Source organism: Marmota monax, unplaced genomic scaffold, assembly GCF_021218885.2.
Source record: "Marmota monax isolate L192 unplaced genomic scaffold, Marmota_monax_Labrador192_F-V1.1 WCK01_AAM20220418_F8-fsc00014, whole genome shotgun sequence".
NCBI lineage: Eukaryota > Metazoa > Chordata > Mammalia > Rodentia > Sciuridae > Marmota > Marmota monax.
Genome location: NW_026695222.1, coordinates 34,071,555 through 34,091,767, shown reverse-complemented (window position 1 = coordinate 34,091,767; position 20,213 = coordinate 34,071,555). Strand labels below are relative to the sequence as shown.

Here is a 20,213-nt window from a genome sequence, read left to right as displayed (position 1 = left end):
CGTCTGGGGTGAGAAATTGCTCGGAACTTTAAAACAGATCTGTGTCTCCAGAGCACAGGTACTTGTGCTTTGCAGGAGGCAGGCGAGGCTTCCCTGGCTGGCGTTTTTGAGACACCAACCTGTGTGCTATCCATGCCAAACAGGTAACAATTAGGGCAGAAGACATCTAACTTGTACACAGCATTCATGAGAATGTGCTTAAGGATTCATTACCACAAGAATCACTTAATTCCTGAAAACATTCTTTTTTTCTCTTCCTAATGTTGGTAGTTCTAAGTGTTAGATGTTTTTTACCCATGGGATCGAAAGGTACCTAAGTATATAATTGTGAATGGGATGGATAATAGGGGATGGATAGCGGATATGGGTTCATTTGTGTGTCAATTTTTAATATAAATGCAGGATGTAAAGCACTAATATAACTCAAAAGGTTTCAGTGAACAAGTTTCAGCAGTTCAATTTTATAAACAATAATAAATAAAAGTGTTAAATTTTTCTGGATAATGCCAGCATTTGGATTTTTTTAACAGGTGAATTTCTTATTGATGGTTTTGGTAGCATTTTTATCATATCGTAGATTCCGTCCATTCACTATGCTTCCTGAGTTGTCCTACTTGGTTAGAAACCAGTGTGTTTTCAATGGTGTTTTTCTTCTGTGATGTTCCCACAAGAGTCTGCTATTAAAATACATTAAGCTATGAAAAAATTTCTTGCTATAAATCACGACCAAGGGAGCACCATCAATCAAAAAGGCAGACAGACATGCCAGAAAGCCACTGCCCTACCTTGCACTTTCCAGGGGCTTTTGTGGATTCTCTGGCCAAGAAGGGTCAAAAACGTCAGTTAAAAACATAAAAGCAGCATAACAAGAACATATTTGCATCTCAGTGGATTTCCCTACAAGATGGGTGGGTTTTTTTGGTACTGGGAATTGAACTCAGGGACACTTGACCACTGAGCCAACCCCCAGCCCTATTTTGTATTTTATTTAGAGACAGGGTCTCCCTGAGTTGCTTAGCACCTTGCTTTTTTGCTAAGGCTGGCTTTGAACTCGTGATCCTCTTGCCTCAGCCTCCTGAGCCGCTGGGATTACAGGCATGCACTGGGCTAAGCTGTTTTTGTTGTTGTTGTTTTTTTTTAATATTTATTTTTTACATGTAGTTGGACACAATATCTTTATTTTATTTTTATGTGGGGCTGAGGATCGAACCCAGGGCCTCACACATGCTAGGCGGGCACCCTACCACTGAGCCACAATCCTAGCCCCCCAAGCTGGTTTTTGATGAGAGGTTAAAGTTAGGAACACAGACTCGGGAGCCAGACTGCTTAGACTCAGACAGGCTCCAGGTCTTACTAGCTGTATGACCTTGGGCAAGTTAACCTCTGTGTCTTGGTTTCCCCATCAATAAAAGAGGGATAATAGTATCTACTTCATAGGTTGTTATGAGGATTAAGCAACAGTCTTATCATATTATTTTACATGTATATGTTAATTAGAACAATGCCGGACACACAGTAAACTCTACAGCAGAGTCACCTACTGTGAGTGAATATCAAGGTCTTCTTTTCTTTGGATGTGCCACAATTTACTTGGCCAATCCCCTATTATGGTGTATTTGGGGGCCTTAATTTTTTTGGTGTTATCCAAAAGAGGATAAATTCTCAGTAAACCATTTGGAAATAAATGTCTACAATAATCTACTTATGAGTCCCATTGGTCAGGTGGGTGCTATTTCCTTCTCATTCCTTTGATGGCAGAGAAGGTTAGGAAACACAGAGTCCAGTTGGGTGGCCATGTAGCCTGCTAATACCCATGGGCAGTTCTGTTATTGAAGGAAGAGGACCAGGCTTGCTGGAGGATAAGAGTCCACTGTGCCACAGTTGCTATGCGCCAAGTGCATGTGGGATCCTTAACACCCATCCTCCCCCGAGACTACAACTCCATGGGAGGTGGTTAAACCACATAACCACAGGACTTACCTTACGCAGTCATACTTCAGTAGACGGACATTTTTGGCAGGGGGGAGGGGGTGGTACCAGGGATTGAACTCAGGGGCACTCAACCACTGAGTCACATCCCAGCCCTATTTTATATTTTATTTAGAGACAGGGTCTCACTGAGTTGCTTAGCGCCTTGCTTTTGATGAGGCTGGCTTTGAACTCGCAATCTTCCTGCCTCAGCCTCCCAAAGCCACTGGAATTACAGGTGTGTGCCATCGTGCCCAGCATAGGAGTAGATGGACATTTTTTTAAAAAGATAAATTTTTGCCATCCTTTAACTTTCAAACTACATCAACTGGTTTTAGATACAGTAGTTTTTGTAGATCATACATTGGTCTGAGTATTTTACTTTATTTTTGGGGAAGAGGAATTTAATTCAGGGGCAGTATACCACTGAGCCACATCCCCATCCCGTTTTATTTTTTATTTTGAGACAGGGTCTTGCTAAGTTGCTAAGGGTCTCACTAAATTGCAAGCCTTCCATCTCTGCTTCCTGAGCCACTGGGATTACAGATGTGCACCACCATGCCTGGCAGACTTAGCTTTCTAAATCATCATTAAACTACTTCTGACTTCTATGTGGCAGTTCAATTTATTCTTATTATTTGTGATAACTTATGTTTGGTTTCTTTTCAGTTTTCCTTCTTGAGGTCATTACACTTTGTTTTTGTTTCTTTTTCACCTACTTTGCTTTTTCTATCTTCATCAGTGTCCATTTTATTATTTTAAAAACCTAAGAGAAATCTCATTAGGAAACAAAGGGAAAACACAATGAAGAAAATCGAGAATGCTAGCCAGAAGGATTCTATTTAATGCTGATATAGCAATGACTTAAATGATTTATGTGTTTACAAAAGGCCCATGATTCATTTTTCTATTAAGAATAGACTATTTTCTGTAATAAGTTTGATATTACCTCTGAAATCTGACTTCTGGTTAAATAACATTTCTACTAGGACGTTTTAATCCATACGCCTTAAAATTATAAATTTTCTTCAACAATTTTAAATACATATTCAAACGTTCTTATGATTTTACTCCTATAGGAATTCTCTGGTTCCCATTGGTTTTATTTGTGAAGACTTTCCTACTTGTGGTGACGTGTCGGGGTTTTGCCTTCAGGTCCTACTGATGTTCAGTGAGTTTGGCTTGTGACTGTAGGTTTCTCCACATGGAGGGTGTTGATAGGAGTTTTCTTCTTGTGTGTTTTCCTTTGATGTTTGGTGAGGGCTGACCTCTGGCTGAAGGTTTTTCTACATTCGTTGCATTCATAGGGTTTTTCCCCTGTGTGAATTCTCTGATGCTTTGTGAGGGCTGACTTTTCATAGAAGGTTTTCCCACACTCAGGGCATCTGTAGGGCTTTTCTCCTGTATGAGTTCTCTGATGCACTACAAGGTTGGATTTCACACAGAAAGATCTCGAGCATTCGTTGCACTTGTAGGGTTTCTCTCCAGTGTGGGTCCTCTGATGTTGGGTCAGGTTGGATTTCACACAGAAGGTCTTCCCACACTCGTTGCATTTGTACGGTTTCTCTCCTGTGTGAGTTCTCTGATGCACTGTGAGGGCTGATTTCTGGCAGAAGGATTTCCCACATTCACCGCATTCATACGGCTTCTCTCCTGTGTGAGTTCTCTGATGTTCAGTGAGGTTGGACTTCACAAAGAAGGATTTCCCACATTCATTGCACTCATAGGGCTTTTTCCCTGTGTGTGTGCTCTGATGTTGAGTAAGGCTCGATTTCTTACGGAAGCTTTCCCCACATTTACCACAGTCATAAGTTCTCTCTCCTTTGTGACCGCTCCGATTTTCAGTGAGGTGTGACTTCCCACTTACGGCTCTTCCACTTTTCTTACTCTCATGAGGTTTTTTCTCCAAGGTTATTTTCTGATGTTGAATGTATATTGACTTCTTGCGGGAGGTTTTTTCACATTTATCACCTTTGTCGTTATCCTCTCTGGTGGTGTCTCTCTGATTTAGAGTGAGGTGGGATTTCCTCTCCAAGGCTCTCTTCCTATCATCACGCTGGCTTGGTTCTGTGGTGTGAGTTCGCTGATGCTTAGTGAGGCATGATTTTTCATGAAAGGATTCCCCACACTCCGTACAACCATAGATCTTCTCTCCTGCATGAGTTTTCTCATCTTGACTGTGGTATGACTTCCTTAAGTCTTCCTCACTTTTGTGACACTCATTAGTATTTTCTCCTGGGCACATTCTCTGACATTGGGTGAGGTTTGATTTCTTGCTAAAGGATTTCCCCAATTTACTACATCCAACATGCTTCTCCTGTATGTTAATTCTTTGATGTGCATCTTTTGGCTTTTCGCATGACAATTTCCCACTTTTCCTGAATTCATGTGGTTTCCTTTCCCCAAGGATCCTCATATCAGAATTGACCTTTAACTTTTGGTTGAAGGTTCGTCTGTATTTGTCACCTTTAGAGGATGTCTCTCCTGTGTGAGCTTTCTCACATGTAACCAAGGGTGTCTTCCTACGAGAGGACTGCCTACAATCATCATGTTCGAGAGGTTGTTCTGGAGATGAACTGTTCTGAATACAGTCCTCATGAGGACTGTGGGGTCTCTTCCTCTGATCATTTCCACGGGGCCTGCTCCTTGTACGCATATTCTCCTGCTTTGTATCAAGGGTCCTACATTCACTGAAATCAGGAGACTTTTTTCTTAAATGGTTTCTATTGCTAATAATTAATTCTGAAACACTTTTTAAGCTTGTTCCAAATGAGTCACAGTTATGAGACGTTTTTCCCGAGGGCACTAGGTTCGTGGTCATCTCTACTGTTTCTTTTAAGATCTTCCTTCCCTCCTTGGGGAGTGTTTTGTTGTGGATAAATCCAGCTGGTCTTGAATATTTGTCTTCATTTTCTTGGCTTTCTTTCATGTCATTGGCTCGCTGGACTTCTAGAAATATGAAAAATTAACCATACATTATACATCTTGGCACCTGTCTGAAGAAAAGGGCTTGTACACAGTGCCCCTGTGCCGAGATGATTCTTGGGTTTCAGGCAGTCTCCTAGGTGGACAGTAGTCCTAAAGCAAATGTTTCTTCTAGTCTTTTGGGTTATATGCAAACAAAGCCAAAGCCACATACTATACTAGAAAAAGAGAGAAAGCTGAAAAAAACATAAGTAGCTTTGGATTGTTATAAACATGACCTCAAAATGGGTAGAGAACTTGAAATAAACACAAGAAATGGTGAACTGGGAACAAAGGATGTCAAGAACATGATTGGTCCAAGGATGGAGGACATTCAAAACATGAGGTAGAGAAGGGGAACCCTGAACAGGAGGCAGGGAGGAAGAGGGTGCCCAAGGGAAACAGCAGAGCAAGGAACAGGCTTGTAGAAGATCCTGATTTCTCTTCCTTTCTACCATAATCACCACAGGAGCATCCTTAATCCATTCTATGTGCTTCCCATCTCTCTCCCCTTCCCAGACTGCACACCAATCCCAACTAAAGTTATGAAGTCACTCACATCCTCAGGTCTAAAGGTCAATCCTATAGTTCAGGCTCTATGTCTCTATACAGCTATGATACGGGAAACAATGTCTAATAAATATTAAAATGGATAAGAGGACAAGCCATGACTATAGCAGGATCCAATCCCCTCCATATTCTGACGAGTGGCACTATCATTCAGTTCTACCAGAGTTAATCAATAGTTATCCATCTGGTGAAAACTCTACTTTCCCTCTTTCAACCCACTGACTGACTTTACCAACTGGTGGTGATCTGTCACACACTGAATTTTTAAATAGACTTTATTTTTTTTAGCATGGTAAAGTGGAATGGAGAGTACTGTCAGTTCCTGCATGTGCCCCATTCCCACATTTGCACAACCTCCCCAACATCAACATCTTCTACAAGAGTGGGTTTTTCCCCTGTGTGAATTCGTTGATGCCCATTCCTAACACTCATAGTTCACAGTTTACCTTAAGGATCACTCTTCGTGTTGTACATTCTGTGGGTTGGGACAGACGTATAATGAGAAGTATCCACCATTATAGTATTATACGGAATAGTTTCACTAAAAATTCTCCATGAATGAATCCTGTTCATCCCTCTCCCAGCCCCTGCAACCACTGATCCTTTTACTCAATAGCTTTGTCTTGTCCAGAATGTCGGACAGTTGGAACCATACAGTGTGTAGCCATTATGGACTGTCTTCATTCACTTCTTGGTAAGTGTTTCAGGTTTTCCCATGTCCTTTGATGCCTTGATAGCTTGTTTTGCTTTAGTGCTGAATAGTTCTATTGTCTAGATGTACTATGTTTCTTTATCCATCCATCTACTTAAGGACAACTTGGTTGCTCCCAAGTTTTGGTGATTATGAATCAAGCTTCTTTATACACCCATGTGCTGGTTTTTGTAATATAAATCTCAACTCCTAACATTTAATGCTATTTTAATGTTTTCCTCTATTGCCCCTCTTTCCTGTGATAACTAAGCTCTTGGTTATTGGATGTGGCCCAGGGCCCTCTATTTACCTTTGTCTTTCTTTGTTGTAAACAATTTAGCTGAGGGTGATTATTATTATCTTCTGTTACTAACATTTTATGAAATAACATTAACTGTATGCTTAAAAACATTTGACTTGGGACTGGGGTTGTGGCTCAGTGGAAGAGCATTCACCTAGCACATGCAAGGCACTGGGTTCGATCCTCAGCACCCACCACATAAAAATAAATAAGTAAAATGAAGGTATGTGTCCAACTACAACTAAAAAAATTTTTTTTAAAAGTCTGGCTTTTCTGTAATAGATAAAACAAATAGAAGTCAATATCCCAACAAAGAATGTGACATTAGATTTTTATGCTTAGATTTTAAACTAGATTCTTACACCTAAATTCACGATACATGCTCATGTGCTTATCCCACAAGTCTACAATGCTGTCAGCTCCTATCAGATCAGGCTAATTCCATAAATTGTTGATTTCCAACTACAAACCTACCTCCATCTTTTCCCTTTATTTGGTACATGTTCTATCCTCTACTTGGAAGCCAGATATCCTTCAGGACAATGCTACTACCCACTGCTTAAAAAACATCCTCACCCCTTTAAGTTCCATTTGTAGTCAAATTTGCATATAAAACTGTCTTCAGAATATATTCTACCATTATTTTCCAGAGTGCTGTATGCATAGTTTTTTTCTCTCTACATCTTCCCAACTTCCATTGCTTTGGCAGCTTTTCCACATTATCATCATCGTTATTTTTACTTTGAGACTTCAGCGGCCTCCAGTCTCCCGTGAAGGTGGAGATGGAGATGACATTGTGTTTTCCTGTTCCTTGTGGCTTCTGGGTGAGGTGAAGAAGGGACGCCTGCTGACGTTACATCCCTGCCTCTGCAGTGGAACTCACTCCTTGCTTCTCGACTCTCTGTCCATGTGGCTTCTGGACACCACTCTGACTCTCCACCTTCATCCTGGATGGATGGGCCTTCTCAGTCTCTCTTGCTAGAGTCCTGTGTCCTCTTGACCTTCAAAGGCTGTGCTTAAAGTGTTGCCCTTGGCCTGTTCTCTCACCTGTGATCTCACCCAGGAAAACTGAAATCTTCAGCAGGACCAGAAGCCTTCCCCAGCTCCCTCTGTCACTCTCTGCTCCTTCTCCTCACTCCACCTGCTCGGTCCCAGGGCTTCCTTGTTGCTTTCTCAAGGACACTTTTGTATCAGAGGCTTGGCCCCTGCTGTCCCTCTGGTCTGGAAATCTCTCTGACCACCCCTGGTTCACTCAAACCCTCCATTCAAGACCCATCCCACTGTTCCTATTCAAATATCCACCTCCTCTAAAAGGTCTCCCTGGCCTCCCTTTCTAAAAGGCCTTATCAGACTCCACGTTCTTCATCTGACTTTAGTTTTTCATACTGCTGACGACTGTCTACCCTATTATATATTTATCTACTAACTAGACAATTTTTTTTTTTTGGTACCAGAGACAGAACCCAGTGATCCTTATCCACTGAGGCACATCTCCAGCCCTTTTTACTATTTTATTTAGAGACACAGTCTTGCTGAGTTGCTTTAGGAACTTGCTAAGTTGCTGAGGCTGGCTTTCAACTCATTATCCTCCTGCCTCAGCCTCCAGAGCAATGGGATTACAGGTGTGTGCCACCGTGCCTGGTGCTAACTGGACCTCTTCATAGAAGTAGAGCATTTGCTTCTGTGTCCCCGAGGCTTAGAATGTGATCAGTGTACAGCACATGCTTGTTAAACATATGTTCAATAAAGGAAAAAATGAATTCATGCACACTGACCAGTGTTTGGCACAGGAGGAAGGTGAAGAGGAAGGAAAACAGAAATAAAGATGTAGAATGAAGAAAGCAGAAATGAGGTTCTATAAACACCAAGTGAATCTTTCTCTAAAAACCAAACAGGAAACAAAGAACACGCCTGAGAGTGATGTTACGAGGGCCCATGATGTGTAAGGTATGTGGTCACCTCTTTACTCACTTCTAAACATCGACAGCCTCCGACAGATTTCCAAAACACCTTTCAAAGCTACGAAGCCCCAAACTGGCCACCCAGGATCTAATTCTCCAGCTTCTTTCCATCTGACCTCGACTCACCAGCGTGGCTGTGACTTGGCACTTCCCTCTTTAGTATCCACGGCTCTTCTCGTTCCAACTTGCATATCAGCTCAGGTTTGGTCACACAGTGTCCTGTGATGGGAAATGACATGAGACTTGGCAATGCTGCTTAGGGTTCAGGCCCTTTGAAGGACAGAAGGGAGAAGCACATGTGACCAGTGTCTGGCCGTGTTCTATCACAGCCAGTGGCTAAGCCTCTGCCTGGGGGTGGGGGGCATCTGTCACCTGTCAGAGCTTGGGCCAGTGGCTAAGTTCCCTCCCTGCGGGGCTGCGCATCTGGTGAAAAAACCTTTTATCAGGGAAGTGAAAACAGAATATTCTTTCGAGTGTCATAGAACCAACAATCTCAGCATCAGACTTATCACCGTCTACGATAATTTGGCTCCCAAGATAGGAAGTGCATGCTGCCGGGGCTGCGTGGCAGCTGGGCTCACCCAGTGACTCCAGGTGCCTGTAGTTCTCCAGCATCACGTCCCTGTACAGACATCTCTGCGCAGGGTCCAGAAGCTGCCACTCCTTCTGGGTGAAGTCCACAGACACGTCCTCAAACAACACGGGTCCCTGCAACAGTCCAGGCCTGCTCAGTCTCAAGAACTCAGGAGCACACGACATGGGAAATACTGCTGTGTTCGTTCCACCAGGAAGAATCACAACTGTTGTCTAACCCTGCCTTCCCTCGTGTTCCAGTTTGTGGGAGAAGCAGAAATCATAACAGAAACACTGGGCCTTTACCCTTATTTATAAATTCATTGATAACTTCATAAAACAATTTGAACTTCCTCTGCATGTCTGCATCTGTTCTGGCTGCAGAAAACACTATGAAAAATGAGACACTGGTCCTGTTTTTAAGGATCTTAAGACTGATGAGAACAGTTTCTATCCACATATTCATGTGCAGTAATAAATAATATGAGATGTGGAAAAAATGTGAGGTCAATCTAGACTGAGGCCAGAAAGAGGGAGGGAAGTTAATTTTCCTTCATGAAGGAGACCAGGATTTCGGTTTTGTGTGAACATGGGCAGTAGCATAAGAAAAGGCACAGACAACGTTAAAATCATACCTGAAGTTGAGGGAATTAAAAATATCATAAAAGAAGAAGGTTAGGAACTGGGTGAGATGAAGAAATATGGAAGTATCAGTGGTCAGACAGAAATTTTGGACTTTCTCCTACAGACCAGAGATGGCCAAATTATTTAGTTATCCATCAGCAAAAATTCCTTAGCATCCTTCAGAGTATTTGGAAATTATGTATGTATGCAATTTTTAAGCCGTTCTTGTAAAGACTGACAACTTTCTTAATTTTTTTTTAGATAAAAAAACAAATACAATGGATATTCTAGTACTTTCCATGCACCACTAGACGGGGCAGTGCTGTCCTTGGGGGAAGAAGCACACTTCTTTTTGGAGATCACTTGTATGGACAATGGGGACATCTAAGTAAGTAACATGACTAGCTTTATATTTTGAAAGTATGTTCCAGAAGCATATTGAGGATTTTTAAAGAAGTGATTCTCAACTAGAGGTGACTTTGCCCCTGGCTCTGAGAAATGTCTGGAGGTCTTTTTGGCTATCAAAGCTGAGGGAGGTGAGATTGCTCCACAATTAGTGACCAGAGGCCAGAGATACTGCTAAACCCACAGTGGACAGCCCCGCCCCCCACAACAAAGAATTACATGACCCGAAATACCAGTGGCCAAGGGTAGGAAACTGTTTTCAAGAGCCGTTAGAGAGGACAATAGACTAGTGTGAGAGATGAGCGCCTCTCTTAAGGCATAAGCACGGGGTCGAGAAGCCGAAACTGATTCTACATAGAAGTCCCCAGCAATTCATTATACAATGAAGGAAAATGGACCATTACTCTCAGATGAACCATAAGAGCAGCTGAGTGGATGCTGTCGCCACATACTGTACAGACCCCAAAACAAAACAAAGCAAAAAACCTGCATTGGGCAGAAAGAGAGACAGAGAGAACTGGGGTGTGCTATACTTAAGGAATGTGTGAGACGCAGGGGATATGTCCATATAACAGCTGGACACCAGTCCCAGGCCTCAGATCTTGGATAAAAATAGGTTTTGGAAACCAGGCCTAACTCAGTGGTAGCTGAAGCCATCAGAAGATGACACTTGCTCACAAAGAATATGGACATTGAGGACACAGGGCTTGAGGGACAGCAGAGAAAGAAGAGCTAGCTCTGGAGTCCAGGAACCAGAATCAGGAGTGGCCAGCCATACCGGCCTCTTCCAGTGCAGTCCTGGTTCACGGTGATGCTCACTAAGCAGCTGATAAATGAGTACAGAGTGTCTCAGAAGAGACAAGTTCAAGAGTAAGTGACACTCCTGGGTCAACACATGGGCTGGGCTCCCCAACAGCAGAATATAGAGATAGAAAACCTCTATGGTTATCACTGCGGAGGCGTACAGGAGGGGCCATCAGCAAGGGGAAGTTTCGACAAGTTTCTGGAAGACGGAGCAGGAGGCAGGCGCGGAGGCACTGGGCTTGCCTCTTAGCACAGACACAGAATGTCTCAGATGTGTCCTCAGAGCCCAGCAAGACCTCCCACTGAGAAGCAGCAGAGGCTGGGAGTCCAGCAGGGGCCGTGGTCAGCAGGAGGATGGCCAGACACCTTGGCAGGTTACTCCCGAGGGTTAATACTCAGGAGAATGTTCCCTAGAAAAAAGCAGGAGGCTAGGGCTGGGGCTCAGTGGTAGAGCACCCGCCTGGCACGTGTGAGGCACGGGGTTCCATTCTTAGCACCACATAAAAAATAAGTAAATAAAAATAAAGTTTCATCCACAACTAAAAATATATATTTAGAAAAGAAAAGAAAAGAAAAGAAAAAGCAGGAACTGTCCCCGGGAATCTGTGAGAACTTTGCTACCAAAGAGCAAAATCGAGTACTGTGCACAGGGGCTACAGCTCTTGTTTTAGGGCAACTCTGGGGAGACAGGGCTGGGGAGGGGGTACCTGAGCTTGCCTCCTTCCCAATCTATACAGCCTGAAGGGCATGTCTGTGGACATCTCTGGACTCTTTCTGATAAGGCCTGAGGCCAATCCTGTCATTCAGAGGAAGCTGCCCTGGAAACAGCTCCCTGCTTCTGAGACACCCATCAGCCATCTGCACTGATTGAATCTGGTCTCTGCTTTCCTGTTCACCCAGAAGACAAACCAACAAAAAAGAGCCTGAACACCAGAGGAAATCAACAGCCTGGGGATCAAGCCTCCAGAAGAAAAGGCTTGACGTCCGATGGATGGATTCAATGTCAATAAAAACAACAGCCTGAGATGAATAGATTGGAAGCTGTGAAAGAAATTTAACTAGGATATTGAAGAGATGACGTTTAAACATTCACATCAGTATCTTAAAGTCAGCATAGGAGAGGGCCTTGCTTCCATAAATAAGAGAAGCTGGCTCTGAGACAAGAAAGAGCACACGGCTCTACACAGATGCTGAATATTTTGTTACTGATTTGGGGAAACGGAAAACAAAGCCCTCCAGAGAAGGCTTGGAAACAAATGAGTAAATCTCTCCACGCACACTCACAAAAACCCACAGAAAACTAGAAACGATGAGATAAAAGTGGAGGAACACAGAGAGGGGACCAGAGAGAGGCTGCAGTGGGATTTCCAGGTGGCGAGGGCAGAGAGCGATCGGGAAGGAAGCAAACACAGAGACACTGAGAACACCTCTGAGCCTCCGCGCCTCATCTTTTTTAGGACACATTCAACTGCCAGCCAGGCGGATCGCACAGAGAACAAATAAGCAGCGCTGCCCAGGGAAAAAGCCAAGGCCAGATAAGGGGGGGGGAAGGGGGAGCAAGCGAGGGGGAGGGGAGATTTTATCTACAAAGGAATGACAATCAAGCTGCCACACCACTCCTCCCCAGATGCCTAGAGATACTGCAGATTCTTTTTCTCACAATACTTTGAGGGGAAAGGATTTCAAGATGGAATCTTAAAAGTTGCTCACTCAAGGAGCAGAGCAGGGTGCAGGCGTCCTCAGGCATCCAGGCTCAGACAGCAGACCAAACAGCGAGCCGGGCAGTGCTGCACGGGCCGCCACACAAACTCAGCAGGACCCAGAAAGAGAAAAAGACACTCGACAGTTGACAATCGTGGAGAAAAGACAGTGGAGACTGGGGAGAGCTGTCTGTGAGGGGTGTGCAGACAAAGCCACATTTGTGGGTGCCAATTCCCAAGACTCTAGGACAGATGCTACAATAGTGGTGAACCCCAGGCAGGCAGGTCACACCAATTCATCAAGGGCCATTCTGAATGAGGTCATAAAATCAGCCATTGAAAACAAAGGGCGTCTGCTCCTCTGAGTGACCTGGGACTGTCAGCTCTAAGGGTCAGCAGGGAGCACCTCGGACCCCCTTTCCACCTGAGTAGGGTTGACAGATTTAGTAATAAAAACACAGGCCAATGGGTTACACTTGAACTTCAGATACACAACAAATACGTCTGTGGCATGAGTGCGTCCCCTGCTTCATTTCATGTGCCCCATGTCTTGTCTGGACATTCTGTTCCTAAGACAGCTCCATTCCAAGTTCTTGGGCAGGCTGGAATGGAAGCCCATAACTTACTCTCAAAACTGGGTGGAGAACTTGCTGTATTCTTGGGCTTGAAGAGATCTCCATCTGGCCAAACATCTAGTGATGTAGCCTTTGAACTATTTCAGCTGTAAGCTTTTGAGAATCACTTAAATTTTTACAGCCCTTATTAAAAAGTTTGTAATAAAGGTATCTGCCCAATAATGTTGTCAAAATTACATGAGTTAATCCTGGTAGAGTTAACACCTGGTAGGAATAATATCAGAATTTAGCAGTGGCTAGAATATAATATGCAGCCCTAAACTGTAGATTATATTAGAGATGATCAACTGTTATGATTTAGTCACTCTATCTGAAAACTGGGGATGGCAAAAAAATAACCAGAAGATGTATATTCAAATTTAAACTGTAGTTAGAATGTGTGATATAATCACTAACGAAATATTTAAAACATAACATTTGCTATATAAAAAGAAGAAAAGAAAGTGAAAAACAATTAGATGATTTAGACAATCTCCACAAATCTGAGATGCAGGAGGGCTGCATCTTGTTCAGGTGATATAGGTGAAAAATATTCCTGATGTTGATAGGAAAATGTGTTATATGTTTTAACACCTCAAGGGTGATCAAGAATAGCATCAAAAATGAAATGTAGACTCACAAAATGAGGAAAAAAGAAATTCAAATCACAATGCAGGGAAAAGTCAGAAAATGAAGGAAAGACAACAGAGAACAATGCAAAGTAACTCTTAGTTTTTCTGAAAACAAGAAGTAATAAGTAAACAATTCACCTGGGAGGTGTTCATTTTCTTCCCTCCTGGAAAAGTTGAGAGAAGCGTGAAGCCAGGGCTGGAGGGGAGCGAAGGAGCACAGAAATCATGAGAAATGATTTTTCGTCCCCTGGAAAGTCCCCAAAGCCTTGCTGAAAAGCTGTACATCTGCTGACAGATGGCCACATGAATACCACTGTTTCAGGAGGGGCAGGTGTCTTGCCAAGGGGCTCTTGCAACCCTGATATAACCACGTGGAGCTCAGAGAAGCAGGCATTTCACTGGGGAAAGTCAATATTGGTTTCTTGACATTTCCATAACCTACTTTGATTTACTAACAGACAAATGTAGAACATGAAAGTCATTTAAGAAAGATCTGGTAAAACAAACCATGTGATATCAAGGATGAGATGCAGGGCCTCCACTGCAGCATGAAACATGGCGCACCCTGCATTTTTTTTTTTAAATGTCTGTGATTTACCTTAAAATGTTCCTGTAGGGGCTGGGTTTGTGGCTCAAGTGGTGGAGCGCTCACCTAGCATATGTGAGGCACTGGGTTTGATCCTCAGTACCTCATAAAAAATAAAATAAAGATATTGTATCCACCTAAAACTAAAAAATAAATATTTTAAAAAAATGTTCCTGTAAAGGGAGGTAGAAAGGGGATGGGGGAAAGCGTATGGAGGGATGAATGGGTGTGTGTGTGTGTGCGGGTGTGTGTGCACATGCGCATTTTGAGGGATGAAATAAAATTGTCTACATGCTGAACCTGTGATAAGTACCTTAGTATTTTTTCTACTTCTGTATGTTTTAAATATTTCCATAATAAAAGGTATAAAAATGATAAAACAATAAAAACATTATAAAGATTTGCTCATTTACTTTCCTAAATATATTTTTAACTCCTTGAGGTTAAAGAATTTCTGGGTCCCACTATCAGAGATAGGTATACTTTAGGGGAGTCTCTACGGACTGCAGAGTTAAGGGTGTAGAAAGAGTTTCTCTTTTTCCCCCCTATTTTTTATTTGTGCATTATAGTTGTGTATCATGGTGGGATTTGTTGTTACATATTTGCACAGGCACACAATGTAACAATATAATTTGGCCAATATCACACCCAGTATTCCCCCCTCCCCTCCCCTCCCCTCCCCTCCTCCTGACCCCTCTCTTCTACCCACTGGCCCCTAATCTGCTTTTTTTCTTAGCTTCCACATACGACCTATGACTCTTGACCCTCTGAGTTTGGCTTATTTCACTTAACAGAATTGTTCTTAAGTTCCAGCCACCTTCTTGCAAATGATATAATTTCATTTTTTTCCTCTTCTCTCTCTCTCTCTCTCTCTGGATGAATAAAACTGTGGGAGGAGTGTTGGGGGAAGAGACAGTATCTCCCTGGCCTTCTTCTTAATGGGCTTGGCCAGTGCTCCATGGGGCTTCCTCTTCTCATGCTGCCTGCCTCTGGTCACCTCCTGTTAGCAGCCCAGCTCACCTCCTTCCTTGTTGACTGACAGTTCTTGACAACCTCTGGTATGGGGATGTTATTCAGGGCAGAAGGACCAGGAATTGCTTCACAGAGAGCAAATATAGACTCTGCCTGCTTCTTAGCCTCTGTCTTGAAGCTGTGGTGCACTGTACCTGGGTGGTGCTGGGGATCTTCCAGGTGGGATCCGCTGTCCCCTCCTTCCTTCCTCCCAAGAGCTGTGTGATCCAAGGAAATTTGAACCTGGTTGGAGGGAATACATTTGAATAATCAGAACCTTCAGCTGGGTCCCAACTCTGTCTTGGAATTCACCATCCCCAACAATGATGGCTCCCCCAGTGAGATGCCTGGACCCATAGCATCAGCATTATACAGGAAATAGGCATTCACACCCACCCAGTCAGGAGCTGTGGTGGGACCCAGCCATCAATTGGGTTTCACAAGCCCTCCAGGTGTTTTTGATGCATGCTAGTGTGAGAACTGCCAGAAGCCTGGCTCTGGAGCCTGAAAACTGCTGAGGCACAGACAGGTGGCCCCTGATGGAGGGGACTAGAGGCCTCATTATAGAGAACCCCAGGAGATAGGAATCCCCAGGAGCCTCAAGGGAAGACTCAGTCCTCACACACTCCAGGTATTTCTTTGTGCCCTTAGAGACATGCTACTGCTAAGTGCTGGGGAAAATGAACTCCAGGACAAATCCAGCATGAGATCTGGAAATAAAATGGTTTGGGGTTTGCATCCCAACTCCTTCATCCATGCACCTCACCCCCAGAGTCCAGATTGGTAACATTTGCGGGGGTCTTTGAGAACCACATAATTGAACAGAACGGTGGGAAAGACAGGTAACCTTGCCAGGTGCTAAGTAAACGCCTCTGATGATGGCTTGGAAGGTGGTCTTTCCCTCGGTGCTCAAGACAACCCTGAAGTGGGTTTTAGGAATAACTTTGCTTTACTGATAGGGACACTGAGTCTTAGAGGTTTGTTAGTGGCAAAGCTGGGACTTGAACTCAGGCTCTGAAATCAGCCTGTCAAACAGAACCATCACCTCCCCGAGCCTGCAGGCACGTAGCACGGTTTTAAGAACCCTGCCCCATCCCGTTGGTATCTGCATCTGACTCGCTAGGCAAAGGCTGGCCGGGGCTCGGGCAAATGCGAGAAGCTTGTGCAAACAACTCTTGGCCATTCGAATGCCTCTTCCCAGAGCACTTTATTCTGACCGAGAGACCCGTGTCCCATTCCTTATCCGCTCAGGGAAGGCAGCGAACCTCCTGGGTCACCAGACGCACGCAGAGCGCACTTGAGAACAAGTGTTTTCGGTCCCAGCCTCCGTGGGACTCGCGCAAGTTTGCTTCCACCAGCTGCGGGCACAGACCTACCCCGGGCCCAGCACCGCAACCCTCCGACTCAGGTCTCACCTGCGGCGCTCACTCTCCCCGCAGGAGATTCGGGCTCTCCGCCGCGCAGCTGGAGACAGAGGTGCGGCGAACAATGAGGAGGAACCGCACATGCGCAGAGGAGCTGCGAGGGACCCCGGCCTCGGGGTAATCCGTCAAAGTCCAGACTCGGTTTCCCACAAGTCTCCGCGTCCCCTTCCCAGAGAGTTTCTGAAGAGTTCCTGCCTTTTTCGGCCACTTGGGTGATTTATGCTCCCAAATCGCCTCTACTTTAGTTTGGAACCCTGCTCCTCACCCCGCCCCTCCCCCACCCCGCCCCCCACCCCCCTTAGGGATTTGAACTTGGTTCCACCTATAAGTATCCACCTCGAGGAGGGAGGATGTGTGTCCGTTGCATGATTTAACTAATAACAACGAAGGCCCAGCAACAGAGTGAAGTATTCATAGAAATGAACCCTATCAGGTAATAAAAAGATCAGTACTCACGACCAGCAAAACTTTCCCCCAGTGCAAATACTACCTCCGCCCAAAGCTGGATTTCAAAAGCGATACGCTAAAAACATAGATAAAGGGGCAAGCGCTCCTCAGTGGAAGGGAGACTCCACCAAAGGCGCACGCTGGTAACCCCCGCCCGGAGAGGACCAGGTCAGCGACGCCCTCATTGCAACAGGGCCCCAAAGGCGTAAAGTGGTCTTGGGGGCTTTTCATTAAACGCTGTTGTTCGTGATTTTCCTACCCTTTTTGTCTCCTTATTTTGGCAAATTTCAAACTTTCAGAAAAGTTGCAGAAATGATTCAGTATGACTGAACGTCGGTAAACTGTTTACTTGGATTCACAACTATTTTGCATTCTCTCTTTCTCCCTCTTTTTCTCTCTGTCCATCCTCTTCACCGTTCGAGAGTAAGTTGCAAACATCCACCCTCATCCCTTAAACTTGAGCATCTCTCTCCTAGGAACAAGGGCATTATATATATATATATATATATATATATATATATATATATATATACATATATACATATATACATATATATATATGCACGTATATATGTATATACATTCACATATATATTTTATATATACATATACATATGCCTATCTACCACACCATCATAAAATCCAAGAAATTGAGCAATTATGGAATATTATCCAATATCTGGACCAGATTCAAATTTCACCCATTGTCCCAATAATATTGTTTATAGCATTTTTTTTTCCTGATCCAGGATCCAGTTCAGGATCACTTATTTCATACATTCAACAGCCATATCATCAGACTCCTTTAATCCAGCTCCTCAGCCTTTCTCTGCATTTGATGACACTGGCAATTTTGATGAGGACCTATGGGTTGTTTTGAAGGGTGTTCCTTCATTTGCGTTTGTCTGATTGTTTTCTGATACTTAGATTCAGAGATGTTCTGTTCTTCTCAGTAACCCACACTAGGTCAGTTCCACAACATCAGTTTATCCCATTTTTGGTGACATCAACAGATCAATTGTTTCTCTTCTGTCAACTATAATAACTTAATAGTAAGTTCCATACACCATAGTAGTATTCACTATGTAGGACTAAATTAAGAAAAATGGGGCAGTATTTGTACCAAAGAAAGTATTAGAATCTACTATATGACATTAAAGATTTGAATAGAGATACACTGCTTTCCTAATGGGAAGAGTCAATATTCTTAAGCAAAATCCCAACCTAAATCTCAATAAGTTGAGTGACGTGGTTTTTTTTTTCTTCCTTTTTTAATTCTTTCTCTTTCTCTCCCTCCTTCCCTCTCCCTACCTATTTATTTATTTTTGGTACTAGGATTGAACCCAGGGGTACTTTACCACTGAGTTACATCCCCTGTCCTTTTTATTTTTAATTTTTTTCTTAATATTATTTTTAGTTGTAAATGGACACAATATCTTTCTTTCTTTCTTTCTTTCTCTCTCTCTCTCTCTCTCTCTTTCTTTCTTTCTTTCTTTCTTTCTTTCTTTCTTTCTTTCTTTTCTTTCATCAAACCCAGAGCCTCACAAGTGCGAGGCAAGCGCTCTACCACTGAGCTATAGCCCCAGCCCTTATCTTTAATTTTGAGAGAGGGTTTTGCTAAGTTGCATAGGGCCTTGCTAAATAGCTGAGGCTGGCCTTGAACTCATGATCCTCCTGCTTCAGCCTTCCAAGCTGCTGGGATTACAGACATGCTACACCATGCCTGGTTTCCCCCTTTATTTTAAACCTTATTTCACGGAACACATTTAAATTTTATCTGGAAGAACAAAGAACCTAGGATGGCAGCCAGGAGTTTCTAATTGAAAAAATTAAAGTATTTCTTATCAGATGAAATTTGCCATTGCTCTTCAGAGCATCAGGTATAAATCCAAGAGCACAAAAGAATTTAAGTATGATAAAGGTGGAATTTTCAAGTAGGGACTGGGATCAGGGAGGAGAGAAATGAAGTAGTCAAAAAATCATGTTAGGAATCTAGAGCGGCGGGGGTGGGGGAAGATCAGTTACGCCTCTAGCTCACACACACTAAAGCATACAAGTTTCCCAAGACTCTTGATTTCACATTTTACCAACAAACACCAAGTACCTAGAGAAAATACAAATTAATTTTCTCATTTATTCTCTGGGTAGTGATCAAAGGCAGCAGCCACAAAAGAAATGACTGTCAAATTTTACTCTAGAAAAATTTAATACCTTGCTTTCAGAAAAAAAAAATCAAATAAAAACACATTTGGAAAATATATTTGTTAAGTGTAGGAAAGAAATGGTTTATTGACTTCATTTAATTATCTCTTACACATTTATAAGAAGATCACACTACCATAAAAGTGGTCTATGAATGTGAAGGGCAAGTAATAAAAGGGAAAATGTAAGTGAGGGATAAGTATGTGAAAACAGTCCATAATGTACAAATAAAAAATGCAAGTGTTTAAATACATTTTGGGGCCTTTATAATAGGAAAAGATTATAAAGAAAAATGATATCCAGAGTGGACATCAACTAGGAGAAATGTTGTTCATTCTCATAAATTTCTTTTTGGATATAATTTATAAAACAATTTGGAGGCCACTTCATACCAAGATTTAAAAGGAGAATGCACTTTATTTAATGTATTGATTCTATTTCTAGGAATATAACCTAAGGAAAATAATTGTAAAAATAATTTGTGGGCATCCATAAGGTGGGATTTTAGGTAACCATTAAAAATTGTAGTGCAGGAATGTATACGTTGACCTGGGTAGAGTTTAAAATAAAGTACACTTTACATAAGAATATAGGGCAATATAAGAACATAAGGCATTGGTTTATTTCTTGTAAAAATCAGACACATCTCTTAAGGGTTTAAAAACAAACGTTAAGTACCAAATACAAGAACAAAATCAAGCCCCCAAATAAAAAGCCACTTCACTGTCACTCATAA

General features: G+C 42.9%; 1 protein-coding gene across 1 annotated transcript; it reads right to left on the bottom strand.

The window, feature by feature from the left end:
- Positions 1-2,802: 2,802 nt before the first annotated feature.
- On the bottom strand, positions 2,803-9,214 carry LOC131423767 (zinc finger protein 33B-like). The gene is made up of 3 exons (XM_058575460.1): positions 9,037-9,214; positions 8,582-8,674; positions 2,803-4,917 (listed from the first exon to the last, which is right to left on the bottom strand). The coding sequence occupies exons 1-3, from the start codon at positions 9,212-9,214 to the stop codon at positions 3,137-3,139; spliced, it is 2,052 nt and encodes a 683-aa protein (XP_058431443.1). The 3' UTR covers positions 2,803-3,136.
- Between the last annotated feature and the right edge of the window lie 10,999 nt (positions 9,215-20,213).